The sequence below is a fragment of the Pipistrellus hanaki genome, assembly GCF_964339955.1.
Source record: "Pipistrellus hanaki genome assembly, chromosome: 7".
Lineage (NCBI taxonomy): Eukaryota > Metazoa > Chordata > Mammalia > Chiroptera > Vespertilionidae > Pipistrellus > Pipistrellus hanaki.
Genome location: NC_140509.1, coordinates 11,516,406 through 11,537,652, shown reverse-complemented (window position 1 = coordinate 11,537,652; position 21,247 = coordinate 11,516,406). Strand labels below are relative to the sequence as shown.

General features: G+C 55.1%; 1 protein-coding gene across 1 annotated transcript in view; it reads left to right on the top strand.

The window, feature by feature from the left end:
• The window catches only part of LOC311625729 (uncharacterized protein C6orf132), a gene marked incomplete at its 5' end in the record, with an annotated part of 35,436 nt that overhangs the window by 7,116 nt on the left and 7,073 nt on the right, over window positions 1-21,247 (top strand). Inside the window, 2 exons of the mRNA XM_084890261.1 lie at window positions 3,864-3,970; window positions 19,948-20,023. Coding sequence (XP_084746387.1) covers window positions 3,864-3,970; window positions 19,948-20,023 — 183 coding nt within the window. The remainder of the gene's footprint in view (window positions 1-3,863; window positions 3,971-19,947; window positions 20,024-21,247) is intronic.

Sequence of the window (21,247 nt, the reverse complement as noted above, 5' to 3'; positions counted from 1 at the left end):
GTCTTTCTGTGTCCTTGTGGGCTTTGACTTAGAGGCTCAGAAAACCTCGTTCCTGACCTTGAACCCGGAGGACCTAGCTTGTGGAGGTGGCCACACTTGCCTCCCCTGCTGGTGTGCCGTGCACAATCGTGGGTGGGCAGCCCGGGTTTGAGGGGCCAGGGAAGGTCTGCCAGGTTTTAGCCACAGCTCTTTATTTAAAAAAAAAAAAAAAGTATCTTTATAGTTGAAAGTATTACAGATGCCCCTCCCCCTATTAACCCTCCCACCCCGCACCCCGCACCCCCCACCTGGCCACCGCTCTTTATTGGGGGTGGGGGTGGGTTCTGTGGATTAGAACTAGAGTGTCAGCAGGACTGCACTCCTTCCTGGAGGCTGTGGGGAGACTGTTTTCTCCCCTTTTCCGAGGCCGCCTGTGGTCCTTGGCTCATGGTCTCCTGCCGCCTCGAAGGCAGCAGTGGCCAGTCAAGTCTTCCTCGCATCACACCCCTGTGACTCTGCCTCACTCTTCCTAGATGCCCAGCCACACCTCCTAGAACCTCCAAATGAGACTGGACTCCCAGTGGGGCGGGAGCCACCGGGCCCTCCACCCGCCTCAGCCCAGCCCCTCCCGTCAGCGGCTTTTCCAGAGAACAGTTGTTCTTAGAAGGATTTCCCTGCTAAAAACAGCCACACACCGACCGAGACAGCAGTGCCTGGTAGTCAAGGCTGAGTCATGGACCCTGTAGGTGTTTGGAGGGCCAGCCTGTGGGTGGGTCAGACCTGGCTGTGCCCTGACCCCTGCGTGGGCCTGGGCCAGTGGCTTCGCCTCCCACTCCTCCCCAGCTCCGTGACCAGGCTGAGCCTCCTTCCCCGGCCCCTGAACCCCCACCTCCCCTCCACGTCCCCACCCCCGTTGGGAACGGTGTGTGTTCAGAGATCAGCCCAGGACCAAGACCCCAGCTTCACCCTGTTGGGGCTTTGGACAGCAGCGTGTTAGACCTCTCTGTGCCCCGTTTCCTCACCTGTAAAACTGGGGGAATGATCATGCAAATGGCACGGGGCTGTCTTGAGAATGAAAGGGATGAATAATGTTTAAGGTGCCTGGCCCGTTAAAACGGTTCCGTAAGCTTTATGTTATCTCTACACCTATGGTGATTGCCTGGCCAGGGTGCTTCTGAAGTTCCCAGGTGCACAAGAGCAGTAGCCGTTCATGTTGTGATAACCCAGCTGGAGAAAGAGGCTCCCTGGACCCCAACATGCTGCACAGCTTAGGGAGAGGGGCTGCCTCAGAGAGAGGGCCTGTGTCCGCCCCCGCCCCACCCTCACTACTGCTAAGGGCTGAAGCCCTATCAGATCTAAGACCTGGACACCCCCCCCCCCCCCCCGTGTTCCCCCAACCCCTGCCACCCCCACGCACTATCTAGAGAATGTCCCAGGAGATCCTGGCGCCAACACTCAGACTCCTGGGAGCCAGAGAATCCTGTGGGCTTGCAGAGTAGCTGCTGGTGCCTGCCGTTATCTCTGCTTTAGTTGGTTCTGCATTCTCCTGGGCTTCCCCCCCCCCCCCCGCCCCGCCCCCCGTTCTTGGTCTGCAGCCTCCGGTTGGAGCCCAGCAGCCGGGACTGGGGAGTCCTGACTGGGAGTACACGCGGCAGGCAGGCAGGCAGGGAACCGGCCGCCCTGGGACTGGGGAGCGCACGGGGAAAACCGGCCCTTTTGGCCCTGGAGTCTTAGATGTACCACTGCCTCTCTGCCTGGTAGATGGCAGACAGAGGGCACTGCACCCTTACCCCAGGAGTCAAGGTCACATTCAAAGCCCGGCTTGTCACATAGAGGCCATAGCTGTATGCCTCAGGGTTGGATATATTCTGATCCCAGGACCTCTTGGACAAGCCCAGTCTCTCTCTCTTTTTTTAAATATATTTTATTGAGCCGAAACCGGTTTGGCTCAGTGGTAGAGCATCAGTCTGCGGACTGAGGGGTCCCAGGTTCGATTCCGGTCAGGGGCATGTACGTTGGCTGCGGGCACATCCCCGGTAGGGGGTGTGCAAGAGGTAGCTGGTCGATGTTTCTCTATCTCTCTCCCTTCCTCTCTGTAAAAAATAAAAAAAATAATAAAAAATATATATATATATATTATTGATTTGATTTTTCAGAGAGAGGAGGGAAAGGAATAGAGTTAGAAACATCGATGAGAGAGAAACATCAACCAGCTGCCTCCTGCACACTCCTTACCCAGGATGTGCCTGCAACCAAGGTACATTCCCCTCACCAGAATCAAACCTGGGACCCTTGAGTCCTGAGGCCGATGCTCTCTCTCTATCCACTGAGCCAAACCGGTTAGGGCAAGCCCCGTCTCTTTTGAATACATTATGTGGCTTTCTGGCACTTCTTTCCTCAAGTCGCCTGCAAAGGGGAACGTAAGCATCATTCCTTAAATTCGTAGAATTCCGACCTTTCTCTTTCCCCTCCGGCTGCAGAGAAAGAAGCTCCCTCCTGCCCGGGAAGTGTAGGTTAGCCCGCCTTGCTTGTGAGGGACATAGCAGGAGGCCACAGAGCCCCCTGCCTCTGGGAGGCGGCAGTGTGAACCTGAGCTGGGACGTGAGGTTCATACCGATGTGTGTGCGTGTGTGCGTGTGTGTGTGTGTGTGTGTGTGTGAAGGGTCATGAGGAAGACTGGCTGAGAAAGTGCGGGGGCTCCGCACACCCTCCCCAGGGCTGTAGAGACGGCTTGGGGCACAGGCTGGTTGCTTTTGGAAGCAGAACCCTTCCCATCACCTGCCTGCAGGGATGGAGACCATGCTTGTGGAGCGCTTACCGTGTGCTGGTCACACTCCTTCCTCACAACAGTCCTAAGAGGCAGGCACTATCATCACTCCCATGGTGCACCTGGGGAAACTGAGGCCAGTAAGGTTTTTTTTTGTTTTTTTTTTAATATACTTTATTGATTTTTTTACAGAAAGAGGAAGAGAGATCGATAGAGAGCTAGAAACATCGAGAGAGAATCATCGATCAGCTGCCTCTTGCACACCCCCTACTGGGGATGTGCCCGGAACCAAGGTACATGCCCTTGACTGGAATTGAACCTGGGACCTTTCAGTCCACAGGCCGACGCTCTATCCACTGAGCCAAACCGGTTTTGGCTGGGCCAGCAAGGTTATGGGACACAGCCAGTCAGTCGGTGGCAGAGCTGGGATGTGTACTGGGTAAGGTGACCAGACGTCCCGCTTTTGGCGGGACAGTCCCGATTTCTAACAATTTGTCCCTCGTCCCGCGGCGTTTTTAAAAAAGTCCCGATTTTTTTAAAAACACCGCAGGACAAATTGTTCAAAAGTGGGACGTCTGGTCACCTTAGTACTGGGTCACGTGGACTCTGCTGTCCTGCTCCTTCCGCTCTGCCCTCCAGGGCGCATCACACGCAGCCATGCACACAGCCAGTGGTGGATGGGGATTGGAGGAGCCCAGGTGGGTGCTGGGTGACGGGCCAGCAGGTGGCCTCATCTCCTCCGCTTGTTCCTGATTAGAAAGCCAAACACTTGAGAGAAAGGCAGCTTGTTTTCCCCCCCTCTCTCCGAGATAAGCTCCAGCCGGGGCCCTGGCCAAGCTCCCAGGGCCCCCAAAGTAGAGTCACCCTGTGAGAGGGACAGTGTAAGACCCGCAGGGGCTGGCTCAGGAGAGCGATGGCTGCTGGGAGCTGAGCGTCCCCGGAAGGCTGCAGAGGACCCCAAGAAACCGGCCCCGGAAGTCCCCCCAATCCTGCCCCACGAGCACACACCGCATCTGTGGGGTCCGAGTCAACCGGCCAACCACTGGGCGGATTGAACTCAGTGGCCAGCGTGCCTCTGATCTCCAGCTCACGGTCTCCCCTCTCCTGTCTCCTCTAGATGGGATCTACTATGGAGACAATCGGTTTGACACGGTGAGCGAGTCCGGAACAGCCACGCTGAAGGCCCGGCCCAGAGTCCGGCCCCTGCTGACCTTCCTTCCGCTGGTGAGTACAGCGCTGCGCTGGGCTCTGAGGGTCCTCTCTGGGCGGGCCACCGCGGCAGCCACGGAGGAGGGAGCCCCACCTGCCCTGGGCTAGTGGACACCGGCCTCACCCTCTGCCCATTCCCTTTCTTCCGATGCCAACCCAGGGTGGCTACTGGGAGGAGGCATGGCTGAGACTCACGGCAGAGAGGCTGGGATCAGGGGTGTTTGAAACCCAGGGAGAGGTTAAGGGGAACTTGTGTGCAGTGGTGAGTACCTCCAGCTAAGGAGGGTTCACATTTCATAATCACTGATGGCTGTCAGGCCCTCATTAGGTGCTGGGATGTGGAGGTGACTGAGCCAACAGTGCAGCTCTCTAGGCAGGTCACGAGTGAATGAACAGACTATTAGAGCATGGGCCAGAGCAGGGGCAGTTGATCCAGTAATAGGGGTGGTCAAGGAGGACTTCCTGGAAGAGGTCACACCTGAGCTGTCTTGAAGGACAAAGAGCAGCCACCCTTGGGAGAAGGGCATTTGCTTGTAGATGTGAAACTACAAAAAAACACACACACAGAACAACCCAAAACTCCCTTCTGGAGCCTGCGATGGACCCCTGCTCTTTGACAAGGGAGACTGCTCTGTGACTGGTTCTTTTTACTGCGATGAGAGTTTCTGGATTTTCTGGGACAGCCTAGACTAGCGCTGTCCTATAGAAATACCACGTAAGCCTCGTATGTAATTTTTAAGTGTTCTAGTAGCTACCTTAAAAGAAATAGGTAAAATTAATTTTCATTACATATTTTACTTAACCCTGTGTATTCAAAAGATTATCATGTCAACATTGAGTCAATGTGGGAAAATTCCAATGAGAAATTTTACATTCTTTTTTCCACACTAAGTCTTTAAAATCTTGCACTCGCCGGTTTGGTTCAGTGGATAGAGCATGGGCCCATGGACTAGCAGTGTTCCCCAAACTTTTGACATATGTGTACCCCTTCTATAATTTTCGTAACGCTGAGTACCCCTCGTACTCATGAGGACGCAGAATTAGGCGCAGCTAAGCACGGTGCAGTGCATATCCCCACCAAACTCCGGTGCAACGCGTACCCCCACCAAACTCTTCCCGAACCCCTGGGGGGACGCGGACCACACTTTGGGGAACACTGGACTAAAGGATCCCAGGTTTGATTCTGGTCAAGGGCATGTACCTTGGTTGCAGGTTCCCCAGTCCTGGTTGGGGTGCATGCAAGAGGCAACCAATCAATGTGTCTCTCTCACATCAATGTTTCTCTCTGTCTCTCCCTCTCCCTTCCCACTCTCTAAAAATCAATGGGAGCATATCCTCGGGTGAGGATTAACAACAACAACAACAATGTGGGGTACTGCACTTAGAGCACACCCCTGCCCACTTCCAACAGCGACATCTCAGGTGCTCCGCAGCGCGTGTGCCAGCGGCTCCTGTTGGACAGCAGGTCTAGAGCCTCAGCAGTCAGCCCCGTCGATTCTAGGTTCACTCCTGTCTGTCAGGGGGTCCTGGGCGGGACAGGGCTGTTTCTGGGCTCCAGGAGGATTGGTACCGCCTGCACCGATGAGGCACCAAGTCCTGGCCCGAGTGCCCAGGGCCTGTTGGACCTCACGCACCCCGCACCGCTGTCCTGGGCACCGGCAGGTTCTGCCCAGCACCGCCTGGCACAACCACCTTTCTCCACCACCGTTTTTTCTCCTGGTGTATCCAACCTCACCAACCAGAGCTGAGATTCTAGGAGGGATAGAGACCGAGCCTACATTCTCCTTGCTGTATCCCCAAGGCCTCTCGGTGGAGGGCTGAGCACACAGACCTCTGGAAATACAGCTTTAAATAATTTACTTTCTGTTTATAAAAACAATTCACAGACAAACACAGAAAGAAAACAAAAAGGTGTAAGGCAAATGAGTCAGCCCTACCTTTGTTTCCAGGGTGCATAGACCTGTTACAGGGGTCACTGCACCCATAAATATAGACCAAGTCGTTTTCCTATTGCTGGAGGTGATTAGATCCTCTCCCCTCACACACACACACACACACACACCAGCACACGGACTCAGATCACAGACCTGTGGGCCCGTGGCTGACGCGCCCAGGCCCAGTCTGGTTGTGAAATATTGAGATAAATGGCTGTTCCCCCTGGAGTGGCTCTTGCTGTCCTGGTTTCTCCACCAGATCTGAGTCAACAACGAACAGGTTGCTGCTGAGTTTATCCTGAGGGGCTGGCACCCTGTAGGCCCCACCCACCCACTTTGGGTCCCTTTGGGGACCAGGGCGAGTCCCAGCCTTTCTGCTCTCAGTTCTGGTTTGGACACTCTGGTTCGATCTGGTTTGGGCCAACATGGTCCTGGCTCAGGGGCCCGGCAGACCCCAGTCAGGCAGGCAGCCACTGGAGGGGGCTTGGCCGGCTGGTCAGGCCTGGCGACCTGAGGCTGCTTTCGGGGAGCGGCCCTTCCAGGCAAGCCCCAGAGCCAGCCCAGGATGTGGGGCGTCCCCAGCACACTCGCACCCCCTCACTGGTGAGCGCCAGAGAAGGAACGCGGGGAAAATGGCCAACTCCAAGGGGCTCATGAGGTCCACGCCGGCCTCGTTTTACAGAGGCAGGGACTGAACCCCAAAAGGGAAGTTCGCCCCTCGCCTCCGGAGCCCGCTGGGTGCCCTCTGAATGGGGAAGGGCAGGTGGAGTGGCGAGCAGTGTTCCCGGGGTGTGTCAGGCACAGCCACCTATCGGGAATCGGGGAAGTGCTGTCATTAAGCCCTGTCGCACAGAGGGGAAAGAAGCGCAGAGTGTGGCGGGAACTTGTTTGAGGTCACACAGCTCCTAAGTGGGGGAGCTGGGACTTGAACCCCTGCAGCCGGGCTCCAGGCTCCAAGCTCTATTCAAGCCATTCTACTCGCCCTCCACCCACTATCTAGAAGCTTTGATCTTCCCTCCCAGCACCAGCCTGCAGAACCACCTGCACCTCCCGCCTGCTGCCTCTCTCTCCTGCCAGCAGCTGGGCCTGCTGGGCACCAGGCTGTCTTGCCTCTGTGGGGACACAGACCCCTTTGAGACCGAGACGAGGCTCTGGGCCACAACATGCGATGTTGCTAATGCCGAGGGCTCTCGGGCCCCCGGAAGCCCTCCGATGGGCACCTTAGGTTAGAACCCTTGGCCTGATGACCCATATCCAGGGGCCATCGCTGTGCTTCCCGACTTAGGTAACAAGATACACAGCAGCCCCATCTTCTTTCATCAGCGGCTCCTGGGCTGAGGGGAAACTGGCTCCTCGCCCTTAGGCCGCGGGCCAGGCCCTTTGCTGTCTTCCAGCTGGGGCAGGGGCCGGGCACGAAGGAGGAGAAGCAGGAAGGCACAGCTCCTGTGGGTGTGGTCCACACACAGACACGCTCCCAGCCCCTCCGAGTCAGGCCGGTGGGGAGTGGCACCGTCCTAACCAGCTGGGCCTCTCCCTCCGTGCCCTCCCGCCCCACCCAGGGGGGCAGCAGCGCCGAGGAGCCAGGCTCAGCCCGGCCAGGCCCGTGCTCTTCCTGCTCCGCCGGGACCTGGTCGTCTGGTCTTCCAAGCGCACCCTCCCTGTCAGGTCCCACATGAGCCTGCGATGGGGCGGGGCGGGGGTGGGGGATAGAAGGGAGAGCGGGAGAGGGCACGGTGAGGGGTAAGGACAACAGCAGGTGTCTGCCCGCCCTGGAGCGTCCTCGTTCTGTTGGGGGGGAGTTCAGAGGACTAGGAAATGCCTCCCCAGGTGCCGGGCAGCCACTGGCCTAGCACGAGAAGGACCTGATTGATTCTCGGGTAACTGGCACCCGTCCCTGCTCCTCACCCACGGGAGGGTCCCCTGCTGCGACTGGGTTAAAGTCACTCCCAGTGTGGTCAGCTCTCTGGAGGCCCCCCCAAAGCGGGCCCCTCAACACAGGAGTGACCCTCGGGGACGGGGCCTGCCCATTACACAGCTCAATGAGGCAGCGATGGGACCCGAACTGGTCTCCCCGCCCAGTCCTGCCCGCGCCACGTGGGCCTGGGCGGGGCGGGAAGGACCCCTCCTTCACCTCCAAGGGGAAGCCGGGCCCAGGGCTCAGCCGGAGCCTGTCCACAGCATTCAGAGCCCAGGCCCTGGTTCAGCTGGTCGTGGGAGGGTTATACTTCCTTCTGGGGTTCCCTCTTCCCCACCCTGGTCTGCATGAAACCATCCCCAGGGTGATACGTGTGAGGAATTAAACATTAAATGCCAATGTGGCAAGTATGGGCAAACTGGCCAGACAGGTCCCCGGGGTGCCCCGGGCAGTGAGAGCTCCCTGGCCACCCCGCCCTCTGAGTCAGGCAGGCCCGCTGTGCCCGGGGCAGGCCCCCACCTGCCCTGGACCCCCGCCCGGAAGCTCCGAGAGGGCCCGTGCCAGCCGGACTGGCTCTTGGCAGGTGTATGTGGCTGGCGTTGGCTGGGAGGGCTGTGGGTGAGGGAGCTCTGTGTGTTCCTGTGGGGAACACGTCACGAACACGCTCTTGAACCTGAGCTCCACGTGTTCCTGTCAGAGACCTGCAGGCAGAGTGCCGCCCCTCCCCACCCCTCCCCTCCCCTCCCCACCCCTCCCCTCCCCTCCCCACCTTGCTCCTTCCTGGGCAGAGAGGGCCTCCACCAGCCGGAACTCCCAAGCTCCACCCACGCCCTCAACCTCACCACACCAGCCGCCCTGCCAACCTCGGAGGGCTGACGGGGAAGAAGCTCAGTGGGCCCAGGACCGTCTGGACAGGGAATTCTGGGCCCTCGGGGCCTGACGGGGCCAAGAAGAGGGTGGTATAGGTGAGGGCATGCCCCTTGCCCCGTGGACCCCTTGCCCTCAGGAACCAGAGCTGGGCCCCTAGCACACAGCCCAGGGCAGGGCCTGCTAGCCCGGGTCTCAGAGCAGGTCTGGTGGCCTCGTGGTGGACTCCTCTTTGGCCCCAGGAGTGGGGTGAGCTATGGCAGAGGGTTCGGCTGGGCAGGGAAGCAATTGGCTCTTTTTATAAAAAAAAATATGTATTTTATTGATTTTTTTACAGAGAGGAAGGGAGAGGGGAGGAAGAGAGAGGGATAAAGAGTTAGAAACATCGACCAGCTGCCTCCTGCACAGCCCTTACTGGGGACGTGCCCACACCAAGGTACATGCCCTTGACTGGAATCGAACCCGGGACCTTTCAGTCCGCAGGCCGACTCTCTATCCACTGAGCCAAACCGGTTCCAGCAGCAATTGGCTCTTTTATAGAAAGTTCACTGGCTGCCGGTTTCAGAGGAGCCGCCTGATGGGGAGCACAGCCCCTCCCCTCCCCCTGCCCGCAACGGTGGGGAGACACCTGGCTGGGCTTCACCAGCCCGGGACCTGGTGCCTGGACGGCGTTCCTTGTGGCTGTCACTTTGGGGTCCCGTCCCCTGTTCCTCCAGCCTCCAGCGGTGCCCCCAGCCTTGCCCGGCTCTGAGGCTGGCTCAGGGTCGTCTCCCTGACGCCCAGCAGCTCCGCTCCCCACCCTGAGGCGCCCCAGCTGAGCTGGCGAGGAACCTGGTGAGGAGGCTTGCATTCCGCGATGTGCGGCTAACTCAGAGCTGGCCTGTGCCCAAGGTCAACCAGGTATTGCCCATTAGCCCAGCCCTGGGGACCCACCTTGGGGTTTGGCTGGAGGCAGAGTAATCCCAGGCATGAGGATGTGTCCCATGCATGAGGAGGCCAAGGCGGGGGCCGTCAGCAGGGTGTCAGCAGCGGGCCCTGACCCTCTAAACCCTGAAGAGTGTCTTCCTCCTTCCTCCTTCCTGTATGTCCTTCCTCCTCCTCCTCGGCTCTGAGACGTGTGTAGTCAGAGGGCAGTGGGGGATTCCTGACCCTGACCGTCTCTTCAGATCCACCAGGCAAACACTTCCCGGAGCAAGGACTCCACTGAGCCTCCATATATTTTTATTGATTTCAGAGAGGAAGGGAGAGGGATAGAGAGACAGAAGCATCCATAATGAGAGAGAATCATTGATCGGCTGCCTCCTGCACGCCCCCAGCTGAGGATCGATCCCGCAATCCAGGCACGTGCCCTTGGCCAGAGTTGCACCTGGGACCCCTCAGTCCGCAGGCCGACGCTCTAATGACTGAGCCAAACCGGCCAGGGCGAGATGGCCTTTCCTGAACACTAACTCCACAGCATCTTCAGGTAGGTGGCAGCACACAAGGAAAGTGGGATTGTCCCCATTTTACAGATGAAAACACTGAGCCCCCGAAGGCAAGCGAGGGGCACACTTATTGGTCACTGACTACGTGTCACAGGCTGCCTACGACTGCTTCGGGACAGTGAGTGAAAGTAAGATCGCCAGTCTGGCCTGCCTGACTCCAAAGTTTGTGTTCTTTCCCATTTGATCACCAGAATTTTTTTTTTTTAACTTATTATTGTATTGGTGTTTTTTGTTGTTGTTTTTTTAAATTGCGATGGAAACAGAAGTTCATTGTTAAGTACGTAGAAATAGAGATAACTATGAAGAAGGAAATAATTATAAATATTCTTGGGATGGCGCCCTTGTCCCCAGTGTCCCCCAACGAGTTGTTGCTGGGTAACTTTCAGAAGACTGGTCTGGGGTGGCTGTGAAAGGGCTGCCTGGCTGAGCCGGGAGCTGGCTCCTGTCCCTGGGTGAGGTGAGAGCGGTGGCCCGGGACCTTAGCTTCTGGGCGTTGTCAGGACGAGGAAGGGCTGAGGCCCAGTTTCGTGTGAGTGCCCCACCCGGCAGGGCCGGGGCTGGACTCTGCCCCTGCGTTGAGCAAGGCCTGCTGGGGCAGCAGGGCAGGGAGCGGCGTGGCCATGGCCGGCTGCCCGCTGGCCCGAGGCGGGCCGGCCCCACAGAGCACTCAGATGCCCATTTGCATGTTCTCAGGTGTTTGCTTGCCCACAGGGGGTGCACCTCTCTCTGAGGAAAGGTCACACGCGTCTCTCCCCTGAGTGTGGGCAGGGGCAGCCGGCCCCTGCAGGGCGCAGGGTCCACCCATCGCCCAGGGTGGGGGTGCCCAGGGTGGGGCACAGCCTGCGTGCCCACGGACTGCATGCAGCAGTGGGCGTCCCGTGTCTGAAGTGACCGCAGGCCCAGCCCTGCCTGGCTGGCCTCACCCTGTGGCTTCAGGCACTCCTCCTCCCAGTTTTGCTCGACCTTTTCCCCACCTGCCCCTTTCCCTCTCTGGAGGCAAATAACTATGCGGAGACAATGGCAGTTTCTGTCCCAACACCCCGTCATCACGGGGTGGCCCCGAAGGTCCGGGCCCCCGCCCACGTGGCCTACGTGAGCTGAGTCACAGGCAGGACACCTATGGGCTAGGCCCGTGGCCGGCAAACTCATTAGTCAGCAGAGCCAAATAGCAACGGTACAACGATTGGAATTTCTTTGGAGAGCCAAATTTTTTAAGCTTAAACTTCTTCTAACGCCACTTCTTCAAAATAGACTCGCCCAGGCCGTGGTATTTTGTGGAAGAGCCACACTCAAGGGGCCAAAGAGCAAAATGTGGCTCATGAGCCGCAGTTTGCCAACGGCGGGGCTAGGCTCACAGAGCATGGTGGTTGCAGGGATCCTTCGGTCCTGTTTACAGCAGAGGCAAGACTGCCCAGGGAGAAGTGACTTCGCTCCGAGTTAATATGGGGGGGCGGGGGGGGGGGGGCGGGGGGGCTGGCACTAGAACACAGGTTGTCTCCTCTCTGTCCTGTGTTCTTTCTATTATTCATCTACTCGTTTGGGAAGTTGCTCACTCAACAAACATTTGTTGAACTGCCATCTGTGCCAGGCCTGTACCAAGAATCGGCCGCCACCCACAGGTGGGCTGGGCTGGGGTGGCAAAGGCTATAGTCGTCCACCATAAGCTTGATTTTTCCTGGAGGAGAGTGTGGGGCCCGTGCTGGAGGGCAAACTCTGAGGTTCCAATATCGGCCCTGCCACTTACCAGCAGTGTACTTAGCCTCTCTGTGCCTCTTTCTTCGTCTAAAAAAAAACAAAAGCAATGGCCTGACCCTTAGGGTTACTGTGAAGAATAACTGTGTTCCTACAAGTGAAGTACTGAGAGGGGTGCCTTGCACACACCGGCATCTAATGTCGATTGTGGGCCTCACCTCACACAGGGGAGGACCACAGAGGGGAGAGACATTACGTCAGGCTGCCCAGCCCAGCGGGGTGGACCAGCGATGACCAGGCGCCTGGAAAGACAGTGATGTACAGCTGGCTCTGGGTCCTTGGGCAAGCCACCCACCCTCTCTGTGCACCCGTTTCCTCATCTGCAAAACGGAGGTGGAAGTGACAGTGCCTGTCCCATTGGGTCGTTGTGAAAAGTAAACGAGTTAAGAAATGGGAAGCGCAGGACGAGCACCTGGTGTTGTTATTATTATTGTTAAGACTGGGAGCATCAGAGGGTGGGAGAAAGGGCAGGGGAGGGGCTGGTGACCAGTGGATGGATAAGCTCTGAGTCTCGCCCAACACTTTCTCTTGTCATTGTTTTGTTTAACTTTTTTAAATTGTAAGATACAGCCTTGGCCGGTGTTGTTCAGTTGGTTGGGCGCCATCTCTTGCACCGAAAGGTTGCCAGTTTGGAGAATCTAAGATGGCTGCTCGGGTAGGCAACTAGCCGCAGCCGCACACAACAATTTTAATAAAATACAACTAAAATATAAAATGGACATTACCCAGAACTACAGGAAAGTCGACTGACTGGAAATCCTACAACAAGAAGCAAGGAGAAAACCAGAAGGAAGCGCGGAGGAGCTGTAAAAGCCTAAGGTACGGAGACACGCGGCGCGCGGAGAGGACGGAGCCGGAGAGGAGGGAGGCCGAGTGCCTGGCGGGCGTTCCCTAGCGGGAAGGAGATAAAACTCCGACTGTGCTGGGCCCCTGACTGCTCTGAACCCCAGTTCTGGGCCAGACCCCGGGGACTCAGGCTCAGCCATAGGGAGCTGGGCTGTAAAGCGGAACCCCGGGGTAGCAGAGAAAGGAGGTCCCGGAGGCGCGCACACTGCCCCCAGAGAAGGGACGGTCAGCTGTGCCGCGGGATTGCCCTGGCCGGAAGGAGACTGGGGCTCCAGACTGCTGTGAACGCCACCTCCAACTCCACTTCCAACTGAACTGAACCCCAATACCGGGCTCATTGTGGGAGAGCATAGACTGTTTGGCAGCAGTCGAAAATCGAGGGCACCTTTCTCTCAGAGGCGCCGGCAGCGAGCACTGAAGGACCCGCATAGGGCGGGGCTGACGGAAGCCAAAGCTGCAGGCTCCACCCTGAAACCCCGTCCCATCTGTAACTGCGAAATGCGACAACAAAATAGATCACAAACGAAAGAAATGGAGGACAAAAAGCGTCTGGATATAGAGTTCAAATCTACGCTTATAAGGTTTTTCAAGAATTTCCTAGAAAAGATGGATAAGGCCTATGAGGATATGAAAAGAGATCAACTAGAATTAATAAGGAGTCAACAAGAAATGATAAGGGATCAACAAGAAATAAAGAATACATTGTCTGAAATAAAAAATATTCTACAGAGTCCTAAAAACAGAAGGGAAGATCGCAAGAATCAAGTCAAAGATTTGGAACATAAAGAGCCAGAAGACACTCCTCCACAGAAGCTAGAAGGCAAGAGAATCCAGAAAATTGAAGATAATGTAAGAAACCTCTGGGACAACTTCAAGCGAACCAACATCAGAATTATGGGGGTTCCAGAAGATGAGAGAGAGCAAGATATCGAAAACATACTGAAAGAAATAGTGACAGAAAACTTCCCCCACCTGGTGAAAGAATTTGACTTACAAGTCCAGGAAGCGCACAGAACTCCAAACAAAAGGAATCCAAAGAGGACCACACCGAGACACATCATTATTAAAATTCCAAGAGCAAAAGATAAAGAGAGAATATTAAAAGAAGCAAGAGCAAAGAAGGTAGTAACTTATAAAGGAGCACCTATACGATTGTCAGCTGACTTCTCAACAGAAACCATGCAGGCCAGAAGGGAATGGCAAGAAATATTCAAGGTGATGAATAGCAAGAACCTACAGCCAAAAATAAGCTACCCAGCAAAGCTATCACTCAGAATCGAAGGCCAGATAAAGAGCTTCACTAATAAAAAAAAGCTAAAGGAGTTCATCACCACCAAACCAGAATTATATGAATTGCTGAAGGGGGTTCTTTCAGAAGAGAAAGTAAACATAAAAATTATGAACAACAAATACGTAATTATCAACAAGTGAATCTAAAAACCAAGGAAATTAAAAAAATCTGATGAACAATATTAACTGTTGAATATAATAGAATCAGAGGTATGGAAGGGGAGTGAACTGACGATTCTTGGGGAAAAGGGGAGAGGGGGGCGTGGGAAGAGACTGAACATAAACTGTGCACCTATGGATGAGGACAATGGGGAGAGGGGAAAGGGCAGAGGGTGGGGTGGGAACCTGGTGGAGGAGAGCAATGGTGGGGGGGGGGAGGAAGGAACATTTGTAATAATATGAAAAATAAAAACTTATTAAAAAAAAAGAAGTAAAAAAAATAAATAAATAAATAAAATAAAATTAAAAAAAAAAAAAAAAAAAAAAAAAAAAAAAAGAAAGGTTGCCAGTTCGATTCCTGGTCAGGGCACATGCCTGGGTTTCAGGCTGGATCTCCAGTAGGCAGGGTGCAGGAGGCAGCTGATCGGTGTTTCACTCTCACATCGATGTTCCTCCCTCTCCCTTCCTCTTTCTAAAAATCAATAAAAAATACCTTTTATAAATTGTAAGATACAGCCGAAACCTGTTTGGCTCAATGGATAGAGCGTCAGCCTGTGGACTGAAGGGTCCCAAGTTCGATTCCAGTCAAGGGCATGTACCTTGGTTGAGGGCACATCCCCAGTAGGGGTGTGCAGGAGGCAGCTGGTTGACGTCTCTCTCTCATCAATGTTTCTGGCTCTCTATCCCTCTCCTTTCCTCTCTGTAAAAAATCAATAAAAAATATACTTAAGAAATTGTAAGATACGCAATCACTTTTAAATGTACAATTCGGTGGCTTTCGGTAACTTTTTCTCTCTAACCAATCCTAAGGCGAGACAAGTTTCAGGAATAGCTCCACTGGCTCCCTCCCTCACGTGACATGCACACACTGCTTCTTTCATTGAGCCATTAAGTCGAGACATCACACCCCTTTAACTCTTAAATGCTTCAGGGGGTGCTACCGAAGAACAGAGACGACTGCACTACGCTCACATCCAGGAGTTGGATGATGATGTGATGCTGTTAGCGGATACACCTTCAGACACATTTAGTTACTCCGAAGGTCCCGTTGATGTCCTCCATGCGTTGCCTCTTGGTGTCACCTCCAAGTCCCCTTCTCTCCTTCGTTTTCTGAGGCCAGGAGGCAGGTCAGGAGACCCAGCACCCAAGCCTCTGCCCACAGAAACGGGTTGCCATCGCGCAGCATGCTCAGTGCAGGCTGCCCGCCCTGTGGCAAGCTGAGGGAGGGCACCTCTGGGTCTGGTTTCTAGGACTGATTTTACAATGAGTTTGTGTTTCCTTCTCTGAATACACAGAGTGGACGTAGGAACAGCAAAAATGAGCCATGAGAGCCCGTGGGGCGCAAGTGTGACCGGGCAGGGCCAGCGGGGGTGTGGAGGTGTGTGTGTGTGTGTGTGTGTGTGTGTGTGTGTGTGGGGGTGTGGTGTGCTGTGTTCAGTTCAGTCCTGGGGCTCCTGGAAGGAGGCGGCTGGACTTCGGGACCTGCCCCCACCCAAAGCCCGGCGGTGGGAGGTGGGTACGTCCTGGGACCCCCTGTATGCGGGGGCCTGGCAAAGCCTGGCTCTGCCGGGCTGCTGCTCCCAGGCCACGTGGTGTTGGGCGTCCTGAGCTTCCAGAATCTTAGGATCAAAGCTGGGTGAGCAGTGTCACCTCCGGCCCATAAATCCGCAGTCCTCCTCTTCCTCCCCCTCCTCCTCCTCCTCCTCCTCCTCCTCCTCCTCCTCCTCCTCCTCCTCCCCCAGACGTGACTGTACTTGCGCACTCGGTGCCCGGGCACTTCCCGGACTGCAGGCAGCCTAGCCTGTTCGGTGTTTTCACCTTGTGGGGGGAGGGCCGGTGACATAACCTCCACCGAGCACCGATCTCCTGGCTCAGGAATAGTATCCCATTTGGTTCTCAGAGCGGCCCTGAGAATTTGGTGAGTGAGGAGAATGGCTCTCGGAGATGTGTAGCGAAGGGACGTTGGGAGGCCTGGGTTCGCACCCTGGCCCTGGTAAGGGAGTTGAGGTGACATGGGTAAAGCGCTCAGGATGGTGCCGGCACACAGTAGGTGCAGAAGTGAGAGTTTAACATCGACGTCTCCACCCCTCCTCGCCACAGCTCATCGGCGTCGCCCTGCGGGCAAAATTCAAAGCATGGGCTTTCTTCTTGTTGTGGTTAATCCTCACTCGAGGATGAGGATATTCTCCCATTGATTTTTCAGAGAGAGGGGAAGGGGGGAGACAGAGAGAAAGAAACAGCGACGTGAGAGACACATCGATTGGTTGCCTCCCGCATGTGTCCTTACTTGCACCAGGGGTCGAGCCTGCAACCTCGGTACGGGCCCTTGACTGAAATCGAGCCCAGGACCCTCCAGTCTGCAGGCCAACGCTCTAGCCACTGAACCAAACTGACGAGGGCCAAAGTATGCATTTTGTGCTAGGTCCCCAAGTCTTTCTACTTTCCAGTGCTGTTCAAAAGAGGAATCAGAGACCATAGCCTGGCCTTCGAAGGCCTGGTCTCCGTCTCTTCAAAATGGGAGTGTGCATGTTTGAGGATGCGATTAGACATTGGTGGTGTGTGTGTGTGTGTGTGTGTGTGTGTGTGTGTGGGTGTGGTGTGCTGTGTTCAGTTCAGTCCTGGGGCTCCTGGAAGGAGGCGGCTGGACTTCGGGACCTGCCCCCACCCAAAGCCCGGCGGTGGGAGGTGGGTACATCCTGGGACGCCCTGTATGCGGGGGCCTGGCAAAGCCTGGCTCTGCCGGGCGGCTGCTCCCAGGCCACGTGGTGTTGGGCGTCCTGGGCTTCCAGAGTCTTAGGATCAAAGCTGGGTGAGCAGTGTCACCTCCGGCCCATAAATCCGCAGTCCTCCTCCTCCTCCTCCTCCTCCTCCTCTTCCTCCTCCTCCTCCTCCTCCTCCTCCTCCCCCAGACGTGACTGTACTTCCGCACTCGGTGCCCGGGCACTTCCCGGACTGCGGGCAGCCTAGCCTGTTCGGTGTTTTCACCTTGTGGGGGGAGGGCCAGTGACATAACCTCCACCGAGCACCGATCTCCTGGCTCAGGAATAGTATCCCATTTGGTTCTCAGAGCGGCCCTGAGAATTTGGTGAGTGAGGAGAATGGCTCTCGGAGATGTGTAGCGAAGGGACGCTGGGAGGCCTGGGTTTGCACCCTGGCCCTGGTAAGGGAATTGAGGTGACATGGGTAAAGCACTCAGGATGGTGCCGGCACACAGTAGGTGCAGAAGTGAGAGTTTAACATCGACGTCTCCACCCCTCCTCGCCACAGCTCATCAGCGTCACCCTGCGGGCAAAATTCAAAGCATGGGCTTTCTTCTTGTGGTTAATCCTCACTCGAGGATGAGGATATTCTCCCATTGATTTTTCAGAGAGAGGGGAAGGGGGAGACAGAGAGAAAGAAACAGCGACGTGAGAGACACATCAATTGGTTGCCTCCCGCATGTGTCCTTACTTGCACCAGGGGTCGAGCCTGCAACCTCGGTATGGGCCTTTGACCGAAATCGAGCCCAGGACCCTCCAGTCTGCAGGCCACTGAACCAAACTGTCCAGGGCCAAAGTATGCATTTTGGTGCTAAGTTCCTAAATCTTTCTACTTTCCAGTGCTGTTCAAAAGAATAATCAGAGCCGAGACCGGTTTGGCTCAGTGGATAGAGCATCAGTCTGCAGACTGAAAGGTCCCAGATTCGATTCTGGTCAAGGACATGTACCTTGGTTGCAGGCACATCCCCAGTAGGGAGTGTGCAAGAGGCAGCTGGTCAATGTTTCTCTATCATCGATGTTTCTAACTCTCTATCCTTCTCTCTTCCTCTCTGTAAAAAATCAACAAAATATATTTTTTTAAAATAAAAAAGAGTAATCAGAGACCACAGCCTGGCCTTTGAAGGCCTGGTCTCCATCTCATCAAAATGGAAGTGCGCATGTTTGAGGATGTGATTAGACATTGGTGGTGTGTGTGTGCATGAGTGTGCACAGACCAGCTGCCCCTGTCGGAATCACTGGGGTGGAGAGATGTTGAGAGCAGGTGTGTGGGGGCCATGGGCATCAGTGGAGGCAGAGATGATGACTTCAGGTCATTCCAGCTGCAGTTAAGAATAGGAAGGTGTTTGTTGCCCCCAAAAGACCAAAGAGTGATTAGGGGATGACCCTTGGTAACCCAGGACTCGTAGCTATTTCTGAAACACCCTTCTTATATAGTCTGCCCAGAGGGCTAGCGGCATCAGCCCATGAGGGAGTAGCTGATGTGACTGGAATCTCGTGTTCAGAGCACAGTGCAAGGGGTATTACTGTCAGAAACGGAGGAGAAGAGGGTCACAGCCTGACCAACACCAGGCCGGGGGAGGTTCTGGGCTGGAAGGATGGTTGGGAGGGAGTGGGTCGGTCGGTCGGTGGGTGTGAAAGGTGAGTGGGAAATAAAAGCTGGCGGGGAAGTGTGGGGCCAGGTTGTTGGGGACCCACAAAGCTGCCGTAAAATGCTCTCTGCTCTTCAAAGGACAGGTGTGAGGCTTTGTTGACATATGGAAATGTGTGTTTGGAGAGAAAAATGGAATGCAAAACAGTATGTACAAACCCGCCAGCTGTGCAAACACATCGCCTGCGAAGCAGAGGGCCGAGAAGGGCATCGCAGGGTGTCAGAGCTCCTGCGCTTCTCTCCCCTCATTTGCTTTCCTGTAGCTCCCGATGGAACTAGTGAGCAGCAGGCTGGGCCTTGGGGTTCGGCTTGGAACTTAGGGACATCCCCCGGATGTTCTGTTTTGTCTCCTTTTCATTGACATAATTCATATACGGTTGATTCTCATCATTTATGGGCTTTATATTTGGAAACTCATCTACCCACTAAAAGGTATTTGCTACACCAAAGCCAATGAGATGCTTCAGTCATGTGTAGAGAGAGAAGGGTAAAAACTTCAGCCCCCCTGATGCACACATTCCCAGCCGAGGTGGAACAAGAGGACACTCTGCTTCTTGTTCAGGCCTCGTGTTGTTTACTGCCCTGCTTTTTTGCATTTTTGTGCTTTTTGTGGGTGATCTCACTGTTTCCGATGGTCCCAAGCGTAGTGCTGAAATGCTAAGACCCCTTGGTGCAGGAAGGCTGTGATGTACCTGGGAGAGAAAATACGTGTGTGAGATCAGCTTCGCTCAATCGTGAGTTGTAGTATCGGCCATGAGGTCAATGTCAGTGAGCCAACAGTGTATATTAAACAAGGTGTCTTTAAACAGAAATACACATAAAGCAAGGTTATGTATTTTTAAACATATATACGTATATATATTATTTCAGAGAGGAAGGGAGAGGGAGAGAGAGTTAGAAACATCAATGATGAGAGAGAATCATTGATCGGCTGCCTCCTGCATGCCCCCTACTGGAGATCGAGCCAGCAACCTGGGCATGTTCCCTTGATCGGAATCGAACCTAGGACCCTTTGGTCTGCAGGCCGAGGCTCTAACCACTGAGCCAAACCATCTAGAGCAAGATTATGTATTGATCCATTGATGAAAACTCTGTAGCCAAGGTTTGCAGGAACCTAACCTTGCATTGTCCTTGAGGCAGCTTTACAGACCACAATTGGTGTGAATAACAGAACTGTCTGTATCATAGCATTCCGCTTTTGGAATGAGCCCTGTATACATTAGTGTACCCGGAGGCTGTGCCCGTCACCCTCACAGCAGTCCGTGCGTGCCCTCACCCAGCCGTGGGTAAGGATGACCCCTCCGGCTCCCCGTTCCTGATCTCTCCGCTCTCTTTCAGAATGCCCAGGAGAACCATGGCCTGGCAGTGCCCACCCCCTCTGTCCCAGAAGACTTTGCGGACAAGGAAGTGACAGGTAAGAGCTTGGGCCTTGGGCCTTGTCCGTCTTGGGCCTTGTCCGTCTTTCTTTCCTCTTTAGGCCCAGGTGTCTGGCCCACCTCCCCAGCTGGTGATAAAACCGGAGTCCCCAGGCCTCTGGCTCCTGGCTGCAGAGGGTGGGGGTTGAGGAGGCCAGGGCTGGGTAAGGCGTACTTCCAGAGGGGAGGGGATGGCCAGAACAGCAGGAAGGGCAGCTCGAAGCGGGAGCAAGACCTGGCTCCGAATGCCAGGACCCCTGCACATGCGCTTTGCTCCCTTGGGCAAATCACTTAACCCCTGACACCTGTCCCTCCCACGCCCCTGGGAAAGTCCCGGCGCTGGCGGAGTAATGGAGTCCCGGATGGGGTGTAAGTCACTTGTTGCCATACCTCTTGCTCACGATCTCCAGCGACTTTCCAGGCCACTCAGAGGGAGGTTCTCGCCGGGACTGGCAGAACCCGGCCTCACCAGGCCTCCCGGCCTGCTCCTGGCTCACTCTCCTCCACCAGCCGCTCTCCTTGCCGCTCCCTCAGTGCCCAGGCACGTCTCCGCCCAGAGTCTTTACACTGCACGTCCTCTGCCCAGACTGTCCCCGCTGGACCTCCGGCAGCTCCCTCCCCCAGGCCTGCCCTCTGTGCTCCAATGGCACCTCCTCAGAGAGACCGTCTCTCATCACCTATTCAGACCGCACCTCCAGCACCCCTTCCGGCTGTCCCCCTCATGTTACCACCTAATGTGGTCATAACTTACTAATGCTCTGTCTCATTGTCCCATTTAAACATAAGGCCCAGGAGGGCTAGGATTTTGACCAAGTTGTTTTGTTTGTTTGTTTCTTAATGTATTTTTATTGATTTCAGAGAGGAAGGGAGAGAGAGATAGAAACATCAATGACGATAGAGAATCATTGATTGGCTGCCTCCTGCATGCCAATGATTTTTACAGAGAGGAAGGGAGAGGGATAGAGGGTCAGAAACATCGATGGGAGAGAAATCCCAGGACTGGGGATTGAGCCCGCAAACCAGGCATGTGCCCTGATCGGAAATTGATCTGTGACCTTCTGGTTCATAAGTCGATGCTCCACCACTGAGGCACGCCAGCCAGACTTGACTAAGCTTTGTTTGATTGTTTACTGCTGTATCTCAGCTCCTAACACTTGGGCTGTTAGGATGTCAATGAATGTTAGTTCTCCCTTTCCTATTCTCTTCTGGGCATTTTGATTTGT